This window comes from Arachis ipaensis, chromosome B6 (assembly GCF_059453495.1).
Source record: "Arachis ipaensis isolate K30076 ecotype BB chromosome B6, ASM5945349v1, whole genome shotgun sequence".
NCBI lineage: Eukaryota > Viridiplantae > Streptophyta > Magnoliopsida > Fabales > Fabaceae > Arachis > Arachis ipaensis.
The window spans coordinates 103,547,039-103,561,863 of record NC_142441.1 but is presented as its reverse complement, the minus strand read 5'-3'; the positions used below and the strand labels follow the sequence as shown (position 1 = coordinate 103,561,863).

General features: G+C 39.5%; 1 protein-coding gene across 1 annotated transcript; it reads right to left on the bottom strand.

Annotated features, from left to right (window-relative positions):
* Positions 1-11,621: 11,621 nt before the first annotated feature.
* LOC107647086 (aldehyde dehydrogenase family 3 member I1, chloroplastic-like) lies at positions 11,622-12,532 on the bottom strand. Its single transcript, XM_016351210.1, has 4 exons — positions 12,365-12,532; positions 11,997-12,065; positions 11,808-11,904; positions 11,622-11,716 (listed from the first exon to the last, which is right to left on the bottom strand). The coding sequence occupies exons 1-4, from the start codon at positions 12,530-12,532 to the stop codon at positions 11,622-11,624; spliced, it is 429 nt and encodes a 142-aa protein (XP_016206696.1).
* Between the last annotated feature and the right edge of the window lie 2,293 nt (positions 12,533-14,825).

Genomic DNA, 14,825 nt, shown 5'->3' with positions numbered 1-14,825 from the left:
TGTCCTGTATGTCCTCTTCCTCTTCAACATCTTCTATTTCCACTACCTCTTCAGCTGAGGTGTGTTCTGGTGGGCTTGGCTCCTCCTGGTTCCTCTCCTGCAGTGTGGTTCCAGACCTTAGGGTGATGGCATTAATGCCACCCTTGGGATTGGGTAATGGTTGAGTGGAAATTCCACTGGAGCTCAAAGGCTGGTTATTGGAGTTATTCATTGATCCAATCTGTGAGACAAGAGCTTGCAAAGTAGCGTTCAGACCATTTAGAGTGGCATTAATATTATTTTCCATGGTCTGTTGTCTCCGATCAATAGATTGTAATAAGTCATCATTAGTAGATGAAGAAGGATAGGTAATTTGAGAGGTCTGCTGTTGGATATTCTGTGGTCCTTGGGATTGCCTCAGGTGAGGTGCTCTGTAAAGGCTGGTTCTGGTTCTGCTGCCTGTTGTTGTTTTTACTCCACCTCTGATTTACCTGATTGTCTCTGCCTCCTTTGTTGTTGTTGTCCCTCCAATTCTGGTTAGAATTGTCCTGCCATGCATGGCTGTAATTGCCACTTTGGTTGTACTCTTGGTTGGGGCGGTCATAGAAGTTATGAGTGGCTGCCACGGTGTTGTCTTCCTGCTGGAGCTGCGGACATTCATCAGTATAGTGGCTATAATCAGCACAGATTCCGCAAACTCTCTGTGGGACTAACTGTTAGTTTTGTTGTGCTGGAGAAGGTTGAGCTTGCTGAACTTGTTGTTGATTCAATTGCATCTGCTTCAGCAAGTTGGTCATTTCACAGATACTGAGTTAGAGCAACAGTCTCTCTGCTAGAGGATACTTCTGCAATGGCTTTTGAATGGCCTTGTTTCTGCCTGTGATTCTGAGTAGATTTAGCTAAGTCGCTGATCAATTGCCATGCCTCATCAGTGGTCTTGTACTTTTTCATAGACCCATTGCTAGAACTTTCCAATGTGGTCTTATCTTGGGGCCTCATGCCCTGTGTGACGTAATCGAGTAACACTATCTTGTCAATCATATGGTGGGGGCAAGCTTCTAGAAGATTATTGAAGCGCTTCCAGTATTCATAGAGAGTCTTAGATTCGTCCTGAACAATCATGGAAATGTCTTTCCTCAGTTTATCAGTAACTTCAGCTAGAAAGAATTTTTCCAAAAATTCTCTTCTACGTGTATCCCAATTGGATACAGTTGCTGTGGGTTGAGTGTAGTACCACTCTCTTGCCTTTTCCTCAAGAGAAAACGGGAAGGCTTTTAGCAAAATAGAAGTTTCATCCGCACCATCACGCCTGACAGTAGAACAGGCTACTTGAAAATCTCTCAGGTGCTTGATAGGCTCTTGAGCAGGTAAGCCATGAAACTTGGGCATCAAATTGAGAAGTGCAGTCTTTATTTCAAAATCTGTAGCCACCACTGGGTGATGCGCTTGAAACGGTTGCATTGTAAAATCAGGGGCTCCAGCCTCCTAGATAGTAACTCTCCTAGGTGCTGCCATGTCACCTATACGTAAATCAACCGAATCAGCAGAACGGGGGCTGGTTTCTTCCTCAAATGACATTTCAGATCTGCCCTTAGAGAGGACTAACCGATGCCGAGCTTGCCTTATTCATGAAATAGTTCTTTCAATCTCAGGATCGAATACTGGCAAGCTTGGATCAGGAAGTGAACGCGTCATCTAACGAAAGAAACAAGCAGCTCATAGTAGCAAAATAAAATAAAATGCAAATAAATAAAATCCAATCAATAACTTTAGCACTCTATTGCAACTCCCCGGCAACGGCGCCAAAAATTGACGTGGCAGAAATTGGCGAGTTAAGAATTGTTATAAGATATGCGTTGCAAGTATAGTTCTTAACCAACCAGAAATCCGCTTATAAATTTAGAAGGGTTGTCACAAAAATTAGAATTAAAATACTGGGAGTATGAATCCCAGGTCGTCTCCCAACGAGTTGCAGAAAGGTGTGCTATTTTATTAATCAGATGTTTTCAAAAAGAGTTTGAGTTGAATAAACAGGAAATTAAATTGGAAAAATTAAGTAATTTAAATAAAAGCCTTGACTGAAAGTAGATTAGTTGGAAGCCCTATTCTTGTTGCAGTACTCTCAAGATTAATTGATAATTGAAAGTTGTTCTGTTTAGTTATCCCTTACTAGGTAAGAGAAAGTCAAACAAGTTGGAATGCTGTTTCTATTCACAAGTCCCAATCCGCTTACTTGGAAGGACTGGCGTTAGTGACTAGAGAGCAATCCAACAATAAACCCAATTACAATTTCTTTTTTGAGCATTCCAACTCAAAGGTTCCTTTCAATCAACTCCCCATCAAGTTAGGAAACTACTCGCTCATTGTGAATGTAGAACTCATAACATAGGAAAAGGAATTTAAGAAAGACATGATAAATAAAACTCAAAGGAATCAATTAAGAATAAAAGTAACTCTTGTATTAATAAATTCTAAAATAATCCAATAGTAAAATTGAGTAAATTAAAGGACATGGAAGAGTAAAGCCAAGTAAAGAAAACGAACTAGAATGACGAAGTCTTGATGAGGTAATACCTCTTCTCAATATCCCAATGCAAAGAGCAATAGAAATAAAAATCCTAAGAACAATGAATGTGTTGAGATAAAACCTAGAGGGGGAGTAAAACTAGATCTAAAAACTAAAAACTGTATAGAATGAATGTTGTTTTTGGTTTCTGCATGTCCTCTGGCTCTAGTCTACTTTTCCGGGCCGAAAACTGGGTCAAAACAGGGCCCAAAATCGCCCCCAGTGATTCTGCAGATTATGCAGATCGCGCACGTCACACAATCGCGTCATTCATGTCGACGCGTCATTCAGCGTTTTGCTTTGCCACGCGGGCGCGTCGTCTACGCCTCCGCGTCACCTGTGCTATTCCAATCCACGCGGTCGCGTGAGCCAAGCGGCCGCGTCACTGCGATTTCCTCTCTTTCGCGCGGTCGCGTGAGCCATGCGGCCGCGTCACTTCTCGCTGGTCATCTCCTTAATTTCTTGTGTTCCTTCCATTTTTGCAAGATTCCTTTCCAATCTCCAACTCATTCGTGCCCTATAAAGCCTGAAACACTTAACACACAGATCACGGCATCGAATGGAATAAATGAGAATTAAAATACATAATTAAAAGTCTCTAGGAAGCAAGTTTTCAATCATGTAGTAATTTTAGGAAGGAAATATAAATGCATGCTAATTATATGAATAAGTGGGTAAAGATCATGATAAAACCACACAATTAAACACATTATAAACCATAAAATAGTGGTTTATCAGTGCTCCACCCATAGTTGCCCCATATTGGAACTTAATTCTCCTAGGGAGGTGTTGATTTGCTCCCAATAGTTTTGTGGAGGAAATCACATCCCTTGAGGCATCTCTGGGATTTCATGATGAGAAAATTCCTCATGCTCTTGGTGAGGTTCTCTTATTTGCTCCATCCTTTTCTTAGTGATGGGCTTGTCCTCATCAATGAGAATGTCTCCCTCTATGTCAATTCCAACCGAATTGCAGAGGTGACAAATGAGATGAGGGAAGGCTAACCTTGCCAAAGTAGAGGACTTGTCCGCCACCTTGTAGAGTTCTTGGGATATAACCTCATGAACTTCTACTTCCTCTCTAATCATGATGCTATGAATCATGATAGCTCGGTCTATAGTAACTTCAGACCGGTTGCTAGTGGGAATGATCTAGCGTTGGAAGAACTCCAACCAACCCCTAGCCACGGGCTTGAGGTCATGCCTTCTTAGTTGAACCGGCTTCCCTCTTGAATCTCTCTTCCATTGGGCGCCCTCTTCACAGATGTCCATGAGGACTTAGTCCAACCTTTGATCAAAGTTGACCCTTCTAGTGTATGGGTGTGCATCTCCTTGCATCATGGGCAAGTTGAATGCCAACCTTATATTTTTCGGACTAAAATCTAAGTATTTCCCCCGAACCATTGTAAGCCAATTCTTAGGGTCCGGGTTCACACTTTGATCATGGTTCTTGGTGATCCATGCATTGGCATAGAACTCTTGAACTATTAAGATCCCGACTTGTTGAATGGGGTTGGTGAGAACTTCCCAACCTCTTCTTCGGATCTCATGTCGGATCTCTGGATATTCGACCTTTTTGAGCTTAAAAGGGACCTCGGGGATCACCTTCTTCTTGGCCACAACTTCATAGAAGTGGTCTTGATGCACCCTTGAGAGGAATCTCTCCATCTCTCATGACTCAGAGGTGGAAGCTTTTGCCTTCCCTTTCCTCTTTCTAGAGGTTTCTCCGGCCTTTGGTGCCATAAATGGTTATGAAAAAACAAAAAGCTTTAGCTTTTACCACACCAAACTTAGAAGGTTTGCTCGTTCTCGAGCAAAAGAAGAAAGAAGAGAGTAAAAGAAGAAGAAATACAGGAGATGGAGGGGGCTTTGTGTTTCGGCCAAGGGAGAGAAGTAGTGTTTAGGTTGTATGAAAATGAAGGAGTGAAGATGGGTTTATATAGGAGTGGAGAGGGGGGGTATGGTTTGGCCATTATGGGTGGGTTTGGGTGGGAAAGTGGTTTGAATTTGAATGGTGAGGTATATGGGGTTTTATGAAGGATGGATGTGAGTGATGAAGAGATTATGGAGAAGAGGGTAGGATTTGATAGGTGAGGGGTTTTTGGGAAAGAGGTATTGAGGTGATTGGTAAATAGGTGAAGAAGAGAGAGAGAGGTGGGGTAGGTGGGGATCCTGTGGGGTCTATAGATCCTGAGGTGTCAAGGATATCTCATCCCTGCACCAAGTGGCATGTAAAAATGCCCCTTTCTGCCAATCCTGGCGTTAAATGCCAGGCTGCTGCCCATTTCTGACGTTTAACGCCCAGCTTCTTGCCCATTCCTGGCGTTAAACGCCAGTCTAGTGCCCATTTCTGGCGTTAAACGCCAGTCTGGTGCCCATTTCTGGCGTTAAACGCCCAGAATGGTGCCAGACTGGGCGTTTAATGCCCATTCTGCTACCCTTACTGGCGTTTAAACGCCAGTAAGTTTCTCCTCCAGGGTGTTCTGTTTTCAATACTATTTTTCCTTCTGTTTTTGCTTTTTCAATTGTTTTTGTGACTTCACATGATCATCAACCTACAAAAAACATAAAATAACAAAAGAAAATAGAAATTTAACATAGATAATTAAAGATTGGGTCGCCTCCCAACAAGCGCTTCTTTAATGTCAATAGCTTGACAGTGGATTCTCATGGAGCCTCACAGATGTTCAGAGCAATGTTGGAACCTCCCAACACCAAACTTAGAGTTTGATTGTGGGGGCTCTGTTTGACTCTGTATTGAGAGAAGCTCTTCATGCTTCCTCTCCATGGTTACAGAGGGATATCCTTGAGCTTTAAACACAAGGGAGTCTTCATTCACTTGAATGATCAATTCTTCTCTGTCAACATCAATCACAGCTTTTGCTGTGGCTAGGAAGGGTCTGCCAAGGATGATGAATTCATCCATACACTTCCCAGTCTCTAGGATTATGAAGTCAGCAGGGATGTAGTGGCCTTCAACCTTTACCAAGACATCCTCTACAAGTCCATAAGCCTATTTCTTTGAATTGTCTGCCATCTCTAGTGAGATTCTAGTAGCTTGTACCTCAATGATCCCTAGCTTCTCCATTACAGAAAAAGGCATAAGGTTTATACTTGACCCCAGGTTACACAGAGCCTTCTCAAAGGTCATGGTGCCTATGGTACAAGGAATTGAGAATTTTCCAGGGTCTTATCTCTTTAGAGGTAATTTCTACCTAGTCAAGTCATCCAGTTCTTTGATGAGCAATGGAGGTTCATCCTCCCAAGTCTCATTACCAAACAACTTGGCATTTAGCTTCATAATTGCTCCAAGGTACTTAGCAACTTGCTCTTCAGTAACATCTTCATCCTCTTCAGAGGAAGAATACTCATCAGAGCTCATGAATGGCAGAAGTAAATTCAATGGAATCTCTATGGTCTCTGTGTGAGCCTCAGATTCCCATGGTTCCTCATCAGGGAACTCCATGGAGGCCAGTGGACGTCCATTGAGGTCTTCCTCAGTGGAGATCACTGCCTCTTCCTCCTCTCCAGGTTCGGCCGTGTGGGTTGTGGTTATGGCCTTGCACTCTCTTTTTGGATTCTCTTCTGTACTTCTTGGGAGAGTACTATGAGGGAGTTCAGTAATTTTCTTACTTAGCTGACCCACTTGTGCCTCCAAATTTCTAATGGAGGACCTCGTTTCAGTCATGAAACTTTGAGTGGTTTTGATTAGATCAGAGACAATGGTTGCTAAGTCAGAGTGGCTCTACTTAGAATTCTCTGTCTGTTGCTGAGAAGATGATGAAAAAGGCTTGCTATTGCTAAACCTATTTCTTCCACCATTATTGTTGTTGAAACCTTGTTGAGGTCTCTGTTGATCCTTCCATGAGAGATTTGGATGATTTCTCCGTGAAGGATTATAGGTGTTTCCATAGGGTTCTCCCATGTAATTCACCTCTTCCATTGCTGGGTTCTCAGGATCATAAGCTTCTTCTTCAGAGGAAGCTTCCTTAGTACTGCCTGTTGCTGGTTGCATTCTAGACAAACTCTGAGAAATCATATTGACTTGTTGGGTCAATATTTTATTCTGAGCCAATATGGCATTCAGAGTATCAATCTCAAGAACTCCTTTCTTCTGAGTTGTCCCATTATTCATAGGATTCCTTTCAGAAGTGTACATGAATTGGTTATTTGCAACCATTTCAATAAGTTCCTGAGCTTCTGCAGACGTCTTCTTCAGATGAAGAGATCCTCCAGCAGAGCTCTCTAATGACATCTTGGACAGTTCAGACAGACCATCATAGAAGATTCCTATGATACTCCATTCTGAAAGCATGTCAGAAGGGCACCTTCTGATCAATTGCTTGTATCTTTCCCAAGCTTCATAGAGGGATTTACCTTCCTTCTGTCTGAAGGTTTGGACTTCCACTCTAAGCTTACTCAATTTTTGAGGTGGAAAGAACTTTGCCAAGAAGGCATTGACTAGCTTTTCCCAAGAGTTCAGGCTTTCTTTAGGTTGTGAGTCCAACCATGTCCTAGCTCTGTCTCTTACAGCAAAAGGGAAGAGCATAAGTCTGTAGACTTCAGGGTCAACCCCATTGGTCTTGACAGTGTCACAGATTTGCAAGAATTCAGCTAAGAACTGATGAGGATCTTCCAATGGAAGTCCATGAAACTTGTAATTCTGTTGCATTAGAGAAACTAATTGAGGCTTAAGCTCAAAGTTGTTTGCTCCAATGGCAGGGATTGAGATGCTTCTCCCATAGAGGTCGGGAGTAGGTGCAATAAAGTCACCAAGCACCTTCCTTGCATTGTTGGCATTGTTGTTTTCAGCTGCCATTGTTTCTTCTTCTTTGAAAAGCTCTGTTAGGCCATCTAGAGAGAATTGTGCTTTAGCTTCTCTTAGCTTTCTCTTCAAGATCCTTTCAGGTTCAGGATCAGCTTGAACGAGTATGCCTTTATCTTTGCTCCTGCTCATATGAAAGAGAAGAGAACAAGAAAGTAGGGAATCCTCTATGTCACAGTATAGAGATTCCTTGAGGTGTTAGAGGAAAAGAAGAATAGAAGGAGGAGGTAGATAGAAGAGAATTCAAACTTATTAAGAGGGATAGAGTTCGAATTGCACTTGAGGAGGAGTGTTAGTCCCTTAAATAGAAGGATGTGAGAAGAGGGGAAGAATTTTCGAAAATAAATTAAAAAGATTTTGAAATAATAAAAAGAAATTTGAAAATTTGATTGAGATTTTCGAAAATTAAGATTGGGAAAGAAATTAAGTGATTTTTGAAATTAGAAATAAAAAAGATATGATTGAAAATTAATTTTGAAAAAGATGTGGTTGAAAAGATATGATTGAGAAGATATGATTGAAAATCAATTTTTTAAAAAAAGAAAGTTTTTAAAATTAAAGTTGATTACTTGACTAACAAGAAATTAAAAGATATGATTCTTAAAATTTAAAATTTGATCCTTTCTTAATAGGCAAGTAACAACTTGAAAATTTTGAAGTAAATCATTAATAGTAGCAAGGATTTTTGAAAATAATAAAAAATGGAAAGAAATTGATTTTGAAGAGATATGATTGAAAAGATATGATTTGAAAAATATTTGATTTTGAAAAATTATGAAAATTTGAAAAAGATTTGAATTAAAAACAAAATCTTCCCTCTAGTGTCTTCCTGGCGTTTAACGCCCAAAATCCTACCTTTTTGGGCGTTAAACGCCCTGGCTGGCATTTAAACGCCATTTTTCCTTCTTCACTGGGCATTTTGAACGCCCAGCTTTTTCTGTTTGAATCCTCTGCTGAATGTTCTGAATCTTCAATTCTCTGTATTATTGACTAGAAAAGACATAGTTTTGAAATTTTTTTTGAATTTTTCAATGATGAGAAACAATCAAAATACAACTAATCTTAGGAAACTTAAATCAAACAAACAATGCATGCAGGACACCAAACTTAAAAATTTTTATATAAGAGACACTAACAAATTAAGAATGCATATGAGAAATAAAAAAATACACAAAACAAGAGAATTTAAAGATCAGAGCAATGAAATCATCAAGAACAACTTGAAGATTAATGAAGAACATAATGTATGTAATTTTCGAAAATTAGAGGCATGCAATTGACACCAAACTTAAAATTAGACACTAGACTCAAACAAGAAACATAAAATATTTTTTATTTTTATGATTTTATAAATTTTTTTTGTGGTTTTTCGAAAATTGAGTGGAAAAGAAAATAAAGGGATTCAAAATTTTTAATAAAAATTCCAGGAATCATTGCAATGTTAGTCTAAGACTCCGGTCCAGGAATTAGACATGGCTTACTAGCCAGCCAAGCTTTCAGTGAAAGCTCCAGTCCAAAACACTAGACATGGCCAATGGCCAGCCAAGCTTTAGCAGATCATTGCTCATAACAGCAAAATTGATAGAAATCAACAAGCTCTTGTGATGATAAGTTAAAACCTCGGTCCAAAAGGTTAGACATGGCTTCACAGCCAGCCAGACTTCAACAAATCATCATGAAACTCTAGAATTCATTCTTAAAAATTTTGAAGAACAAAATAGAAAATTTTTTTGAAATTTTTTTTCGAAAATAAAAAATAAAATTACCTAATCTAAGCAACAAGATGAACCGTCAGTTGTCCAAACTCGAACAATCCCCGGCAATGGCGCCAAAAAATCGCTGCACGAAATTGTGATCATCAACAATGGCGCCAAAGACTTTGGAGCTCTCAAACGTGAATCACACTTTGTCACAATTCCGCACAACTAACCAGCAAGTACACTGGGTCGTCCAAGTAATACCTTACGTGAGTAAGGGTCGATCCCACGGAGACGGTCGGCTTGAAGCAAGCTATGGTCATCTTGTAAATCTCAGTCAGGCGGATTCAAATGGTTATGGAGGATTGATAATTAAAAGATAAATAAAAAATAAAGTAAAGATAGAGATACTTATGTAATTCATTGGTGAGAATTTCAGAAGCGTATGAAGATGCTTTGTTCCCCTGAACCTCTGCTTTCCCATTGCCTTCTTCCAATCATTCATACTCCCTTCCATGGCAAGCTTTATGTTGGGCATCACCGTTGTCAATGGCTACTTCCCGTCCTCTCAGTGAAAATGTTCCAAATGCGCTGTCACCGCACGGCTAATCATCTGTCGGTTCTCGATCATGTTGGAATAGGATCTATTGATCCTTTTACGTCTGTCACACGCCCAACAATCGCGAGTTTGAAGCTCGTCACAGTCATCCCTTCCCAGATCCTACTCGGAATACCATAGACAAGGTTTATACTTTCCGGATCTCAAGAATGACCGCCAATAATTCACTACAAGGGACACGCCGAATAGCGGCGGTTCTATTAGCGATTTACGGCGATTTTTAACCGCCACGAAAAGAAATTCCAGCAGTTCCACAAGTGTTGCCTATTAGGGGGTGGAGATTTGATTTTGCGGCGGTTTTGAAAAACCGCTGGCACAACCGCAGCAAATCAGATAATTGATTTTGCGGCGGTTGCAAAACCGCCGCTATTCTGTCAGCAGATTTAAAAAAAAAATGGTGGCGATTTAAAACCGCCACAAATCTATGTAGAATTTTTTTAAAAAAATGAGACAGTTTTGAACTGTCTCAATTTCATACCTGAGCTTATAAAAAAATTGAATAACGGGAGGAATTAATTATGTACTCTTTGCATTTGTAGCAGCATATTGGTCCACCTGTAAGTGAATCTATATACACTTTATTTGCATTTGTAAACAAAAAACAAGAATGCAGTGCATTTATGTGTAGTACACAAGAGTTACATGAATTCACATGAGAGAGAGAGAGAGAGAGAGAAAGAGAAAACTTTTTCATAGCAAGCTTCATCAAGAAGAGCAATGATTCCACCTGGTTTCTACATTAAAAAGATTGCTTTAGATAATGAGGGCATAACATTTTGAAGGCAAATTCAGAGGAGATATCTTGAAAATTCTTTGTAATAATTGCAAAGATGTCTACATATTGTAAACAAATTAGTATCTAAGTTGCATATCTTAATATTACAAAGTAAATCAAATACAAACTACATAAGCAGTTTGCAAACATATATATATATATATATACATATATATATATATATATATATATATATATATATATATATATATAACATTAGATGTTGCTCTATCAGATTGAAATCTAGCTATAAATATTGCAAAATAAAGCATAGCCATAAAGTATGTATAAACCTTTTCAATTAGATCAAGTACATCTTGATTATCCACAAATTCTAAGTAGCTCCAGTCAATCCCTTCTTTTGTATATCTCTCTTGTTCCATCTTAAACACATGCTGCAGGACATTATCCATGTTGGAATGCATGTTATGAGAAAAAGTGATAGTTGAAGTTGTCAAATATCTAAAAACTAACCTCATACCTGGTTGAAATGTTGCTACAGCTTTTCATTTGTGAAATTAATACAAAACTGCTCAAAACTGTAAAGAGGGAATTAGATATCAACTCAGATTTATGCTACTCTCAAGAGGAACAATGATATGTGTGTGTGTGTGCGTGCACACGCATGTGTTTGAGTGAATAATATGATTATGTTCACCTGTTATTCTTAAAGCTTTCAAAGCCATATATGTCAAGAACACCAATGAGACATTTTGACTCTGGGTCTTGCCCAATTGAGACATTGATTTTTTGGACTAACCTGCACATAACAATAGAACAGATAAAAAATTATTCAGATTCAAATAACATAAGTGCAATAAACATAGGATAGGACACATTTTTCATATTTTAAATTCATAATTTTACACTTGACATTAACATAGTACCAGTCAAATAAACAAGAATATAGTGTTTTGGCTAAACCATCCCTGCTAACCGTTGCACCAAGAGGATCAAGACTTCTTTTAATAACTTCCTCTGGGGTAATCATTACACGCTTACAAAGTGCATCTTCCAAAGCACTAGGATCGCACAAGAAATAAGAAATAATTTAAAAGATATGTAACATTAACAAAAAGAAAGCTATTGCAAATGATAACAACGGAAATTTGGTCACACATGAGAAGTTCTGCGGTTATTTGGAGATGCAACTTGGACTCTTCATTTTCTAGAACATGCTGGTGACAACTCTGAAGGCTTTAAGACCACTGTGTTTCCAGTTGCTACTGCTCCTATTAGTGGCTCCAAGGATAAACCTATCATTAATTAAATTGTAACTCCCTCTATTAATTTGCTATACAAATACTTGATCAACATAAGGAAAATGGTTCAAAAAGCATGACTCACCAAAGGGGAAATTCCAAGATGAAATAATGAGGACTAGGCCCAGAGGTTCAGAAACAATTTCTGCACTACTAAGCAGTGCTATTTGTGACAATTTAGCCTATCAAAAAATAAATTTGAATCCATTAGGCTTGAATGCTTATCTTTGAAATTTAAAAAAAATGGAATTAGGAAAATTGGCACTGATCTCACCTTTTTGCCTGATATCCAATATTTTAAGTTACTCAATGCAAAATTCAAAGACTTCATCAAAGTTCCTATCTACTTAAAAGGGTCAATTCATTAATTAGCAATTAGAACTGAAAAATAGTTTTCTTTTTTTTTTAATGTTACTATTATTACTACTCAATGCATGCATAATGCATGAATTTAAAAGAAAGCTTAAATTAGGAAGGAACTATATTGATTAAAGATTAAACTAATAGAAAGACAATAATAATAATGTCAAATATTTTCATTAAACTTAGAAGTGGTAAATAGTATATATGATGACACACTTTTTTGAACAGAAACAAACCATTTTCAAGTGTAATTATAAACAAATTAAATAAAGGCATAACCTCACCTCTAAAAGCTTCAACTTGATGCTTTCCTAAGTCGAGCATTAAGGCCTTCAAAATATCTTCTTCTTTTTCAATGAGGAAACGACGCAACCCTTTGAGTTGTGATTCTCTCCATGACACTTTCTTTGTCTCTCCATTCCCATAATACTCCTTTATATCATTCATAAAATATTGCATTAAGCATAATAATGAATAAACCAAGCATAATCAATCTTTTGATAAACTCATAACCACACCATCAATGGTACCCTTCAACATATACTAATTTCAAATAAAATAGAACAATCAAACTAAAACTTCGAAAGAGAAAGAATCACGCAACTGCTTATTAAATCCATGAAAATAAAAGGTTGAGCTCCTCCGCTTTTCACTGAGGAAAACTATCAAACATTTTGTGTGCATATTCCATAAAAACAACAAAATGCACAAGATAACAAGTTTATGCTATATCTAAGATTCTGGGAACAGAAAACAGAGTCAAGGATATGGTACTGTGAGCAGGTGGGAACTGCGCAGAGGATGATGGCAGCTACAAACTGCGTAGAGGGCGATTGCAACTGTGACTGCGGGGAAGACCATGACTACGCGAAGTGAGATCTGCAGCACACAAGACAACAATGGATCAATGTCGGCAAGAAAGGGCAAGAGAGAGGAAAGGAGGGCAGAGGGTACAGGGGGATGAAGAGCTCACAGCGCACAATAGGGAAGAGGGGAAGGAGGCACCGACTACAAGAAAATGGAGAGGCAGAGATGAACTAAGGCACTATGGCAGGGGTGTGGGTGGGTGGGAGGAATAAGGGTGATAGAGGATCAAGAAGGGCACAATGAGGCTGCGGCGGATGATGAGCTTGCAGTGCAAGAGGGATTCAGAAAAGAGAGCCACGCTAATGCAAAGCAATGCAGAATCTTATGGGCCTTCCACTTTTGAGCTTCAGAACACACAACCCAACAACACTACTACAACACTGCACACAGAGCATGTTCGTCTTTAGTTTTCTGCTTCATGTCAGCATACCCATCACTCATTTGCTCTTATGCCTATTCATTTCAATCTTCCAATGTTTCTTCCTTTCTGTTCTCTCTGATTCCGCTCTGAAAAAAATCAACTTTGGCAGATCAAAACTCATCTGGGTCATGTAAAGTTTGAGCCTTTTTTAAGGAACTTAAAAAGAAAAAAGGGATAATAAAAAATAGAATCTGGTAGAGCTAATAACCTGTACTCAGTTGATGATGAGTTTAGAATTGGACAATTCAAATTGGACAATTATTTCTAATAGAATGCAGGAATATATTTTCAGCAAGAAAATAACTAATGAACCATTTATCTTGAGGTCAACAACTAAGGAAGAAGCAGAGTTACAAGTGAATCTGTCCCGGTTTCGGCAACGGTTGTAACTGGTGGCGGCATGTTTGACGGCGACCTCCTCTCCCCTTTCGGCTCCTCCCAGTGGCGGTGCTATCAATGGCAGCAGCAAAAAACCCTAATGGCGACTGGAACAGGGTGCGACGACGATGGCCTTGACCCCAATCGACGGCAACCGCGACGACAGAGCAGGACGGTGCGAGAACAGACCTCCTCCTTCTCCCCTGGGTTCATCGTCTTCTGCTTCTCCTTCCCTTTTCGTCGTTCTTCTCCTTCGTGAGCACGCGCTCTCCCTCTCTTCGCGAACACACTCTCTCTCTTCGGCTTCAATGGCGACGACGGCAAGCTTAGTGGTGGCGGCGGTGGCAAGACGCAACGGTGTAGACCCGCGATGAGGATGACGACGGCGCTGGCTTTGCGGTGAGCTGATGCGGTCTCCCTCTCTCTTCGTAGTTCTTTTTCTTGCGGTTCTGACTTTCCGACGGCACGGCAACGCGACGGCAGCGGCAAACTCAGCAGCGCCGGCCCGGCTCCTTCCTCCCTTTCCTCTCCTTCTCCGTTTCTCCCTCTCTTCTCTTAACATTTCTTGCTTTCTTTTTTTATTTGTTGAAGCTGCTGAGTGCTGAGTGTTGTGTTTTTGGAAAAGGGGAATTAAAATATAGCAAAAAAAAATAGGTTAGCAGCATTTTTTTTAAATTTGTGGCAAAATCAAATCAAATAGCTGCTCTTCCCGTGTTTACTATTAAAACTGCTGGAAATTCATCAGATAGCGACTATTGTCAAAACAGCTGCTAATTGTGTGCCGCTATCTTCCGCTTTTGTGGTAGTGATTCTAGCCTATACCACGAAGGTTCTGATCTTAGATTAGAAACCCAAGGGATACGCATTCAAGCCAGTGCTAGTAGAACAGAGGTGGTTGTCAGGTACATGTTCATAGGTGAGAATGATGATGAGTGTCACGGATCATCACATTCATCAAGTTGAAGAACGAATGAATATCTTAGAGAAGAAGTAGGCGTGAATTGAATAGAAAAACAGTAGTACTTTGCATTAATTCATGAAGAACAGCAGAGCTCCACACCTTAATCTATGGTG

Coding starts and splice junctions, on each gene's coding strand:
- LOC107647086 (XM_016351210.1), bottom strand. CDS start 12,532: ATGAATGATATAAAGGAGTATTATGGGAATGGAGAGACAAAGAAAGTG. Junction 11,905..11,996: donor ATTGGATATCAGGCAAAAAG/GTGAGATCAGTG, acceptor ATTTTTTGATAG/GCTAAATTGTCACAAATAGC. Junction 11,717..11,807: donor ATCTTGGAATTTCCCCTTTG/GTGAGTCATGCT, acceptor AATTAATGATAG/GTTTATCCTTGGAGCCACTA.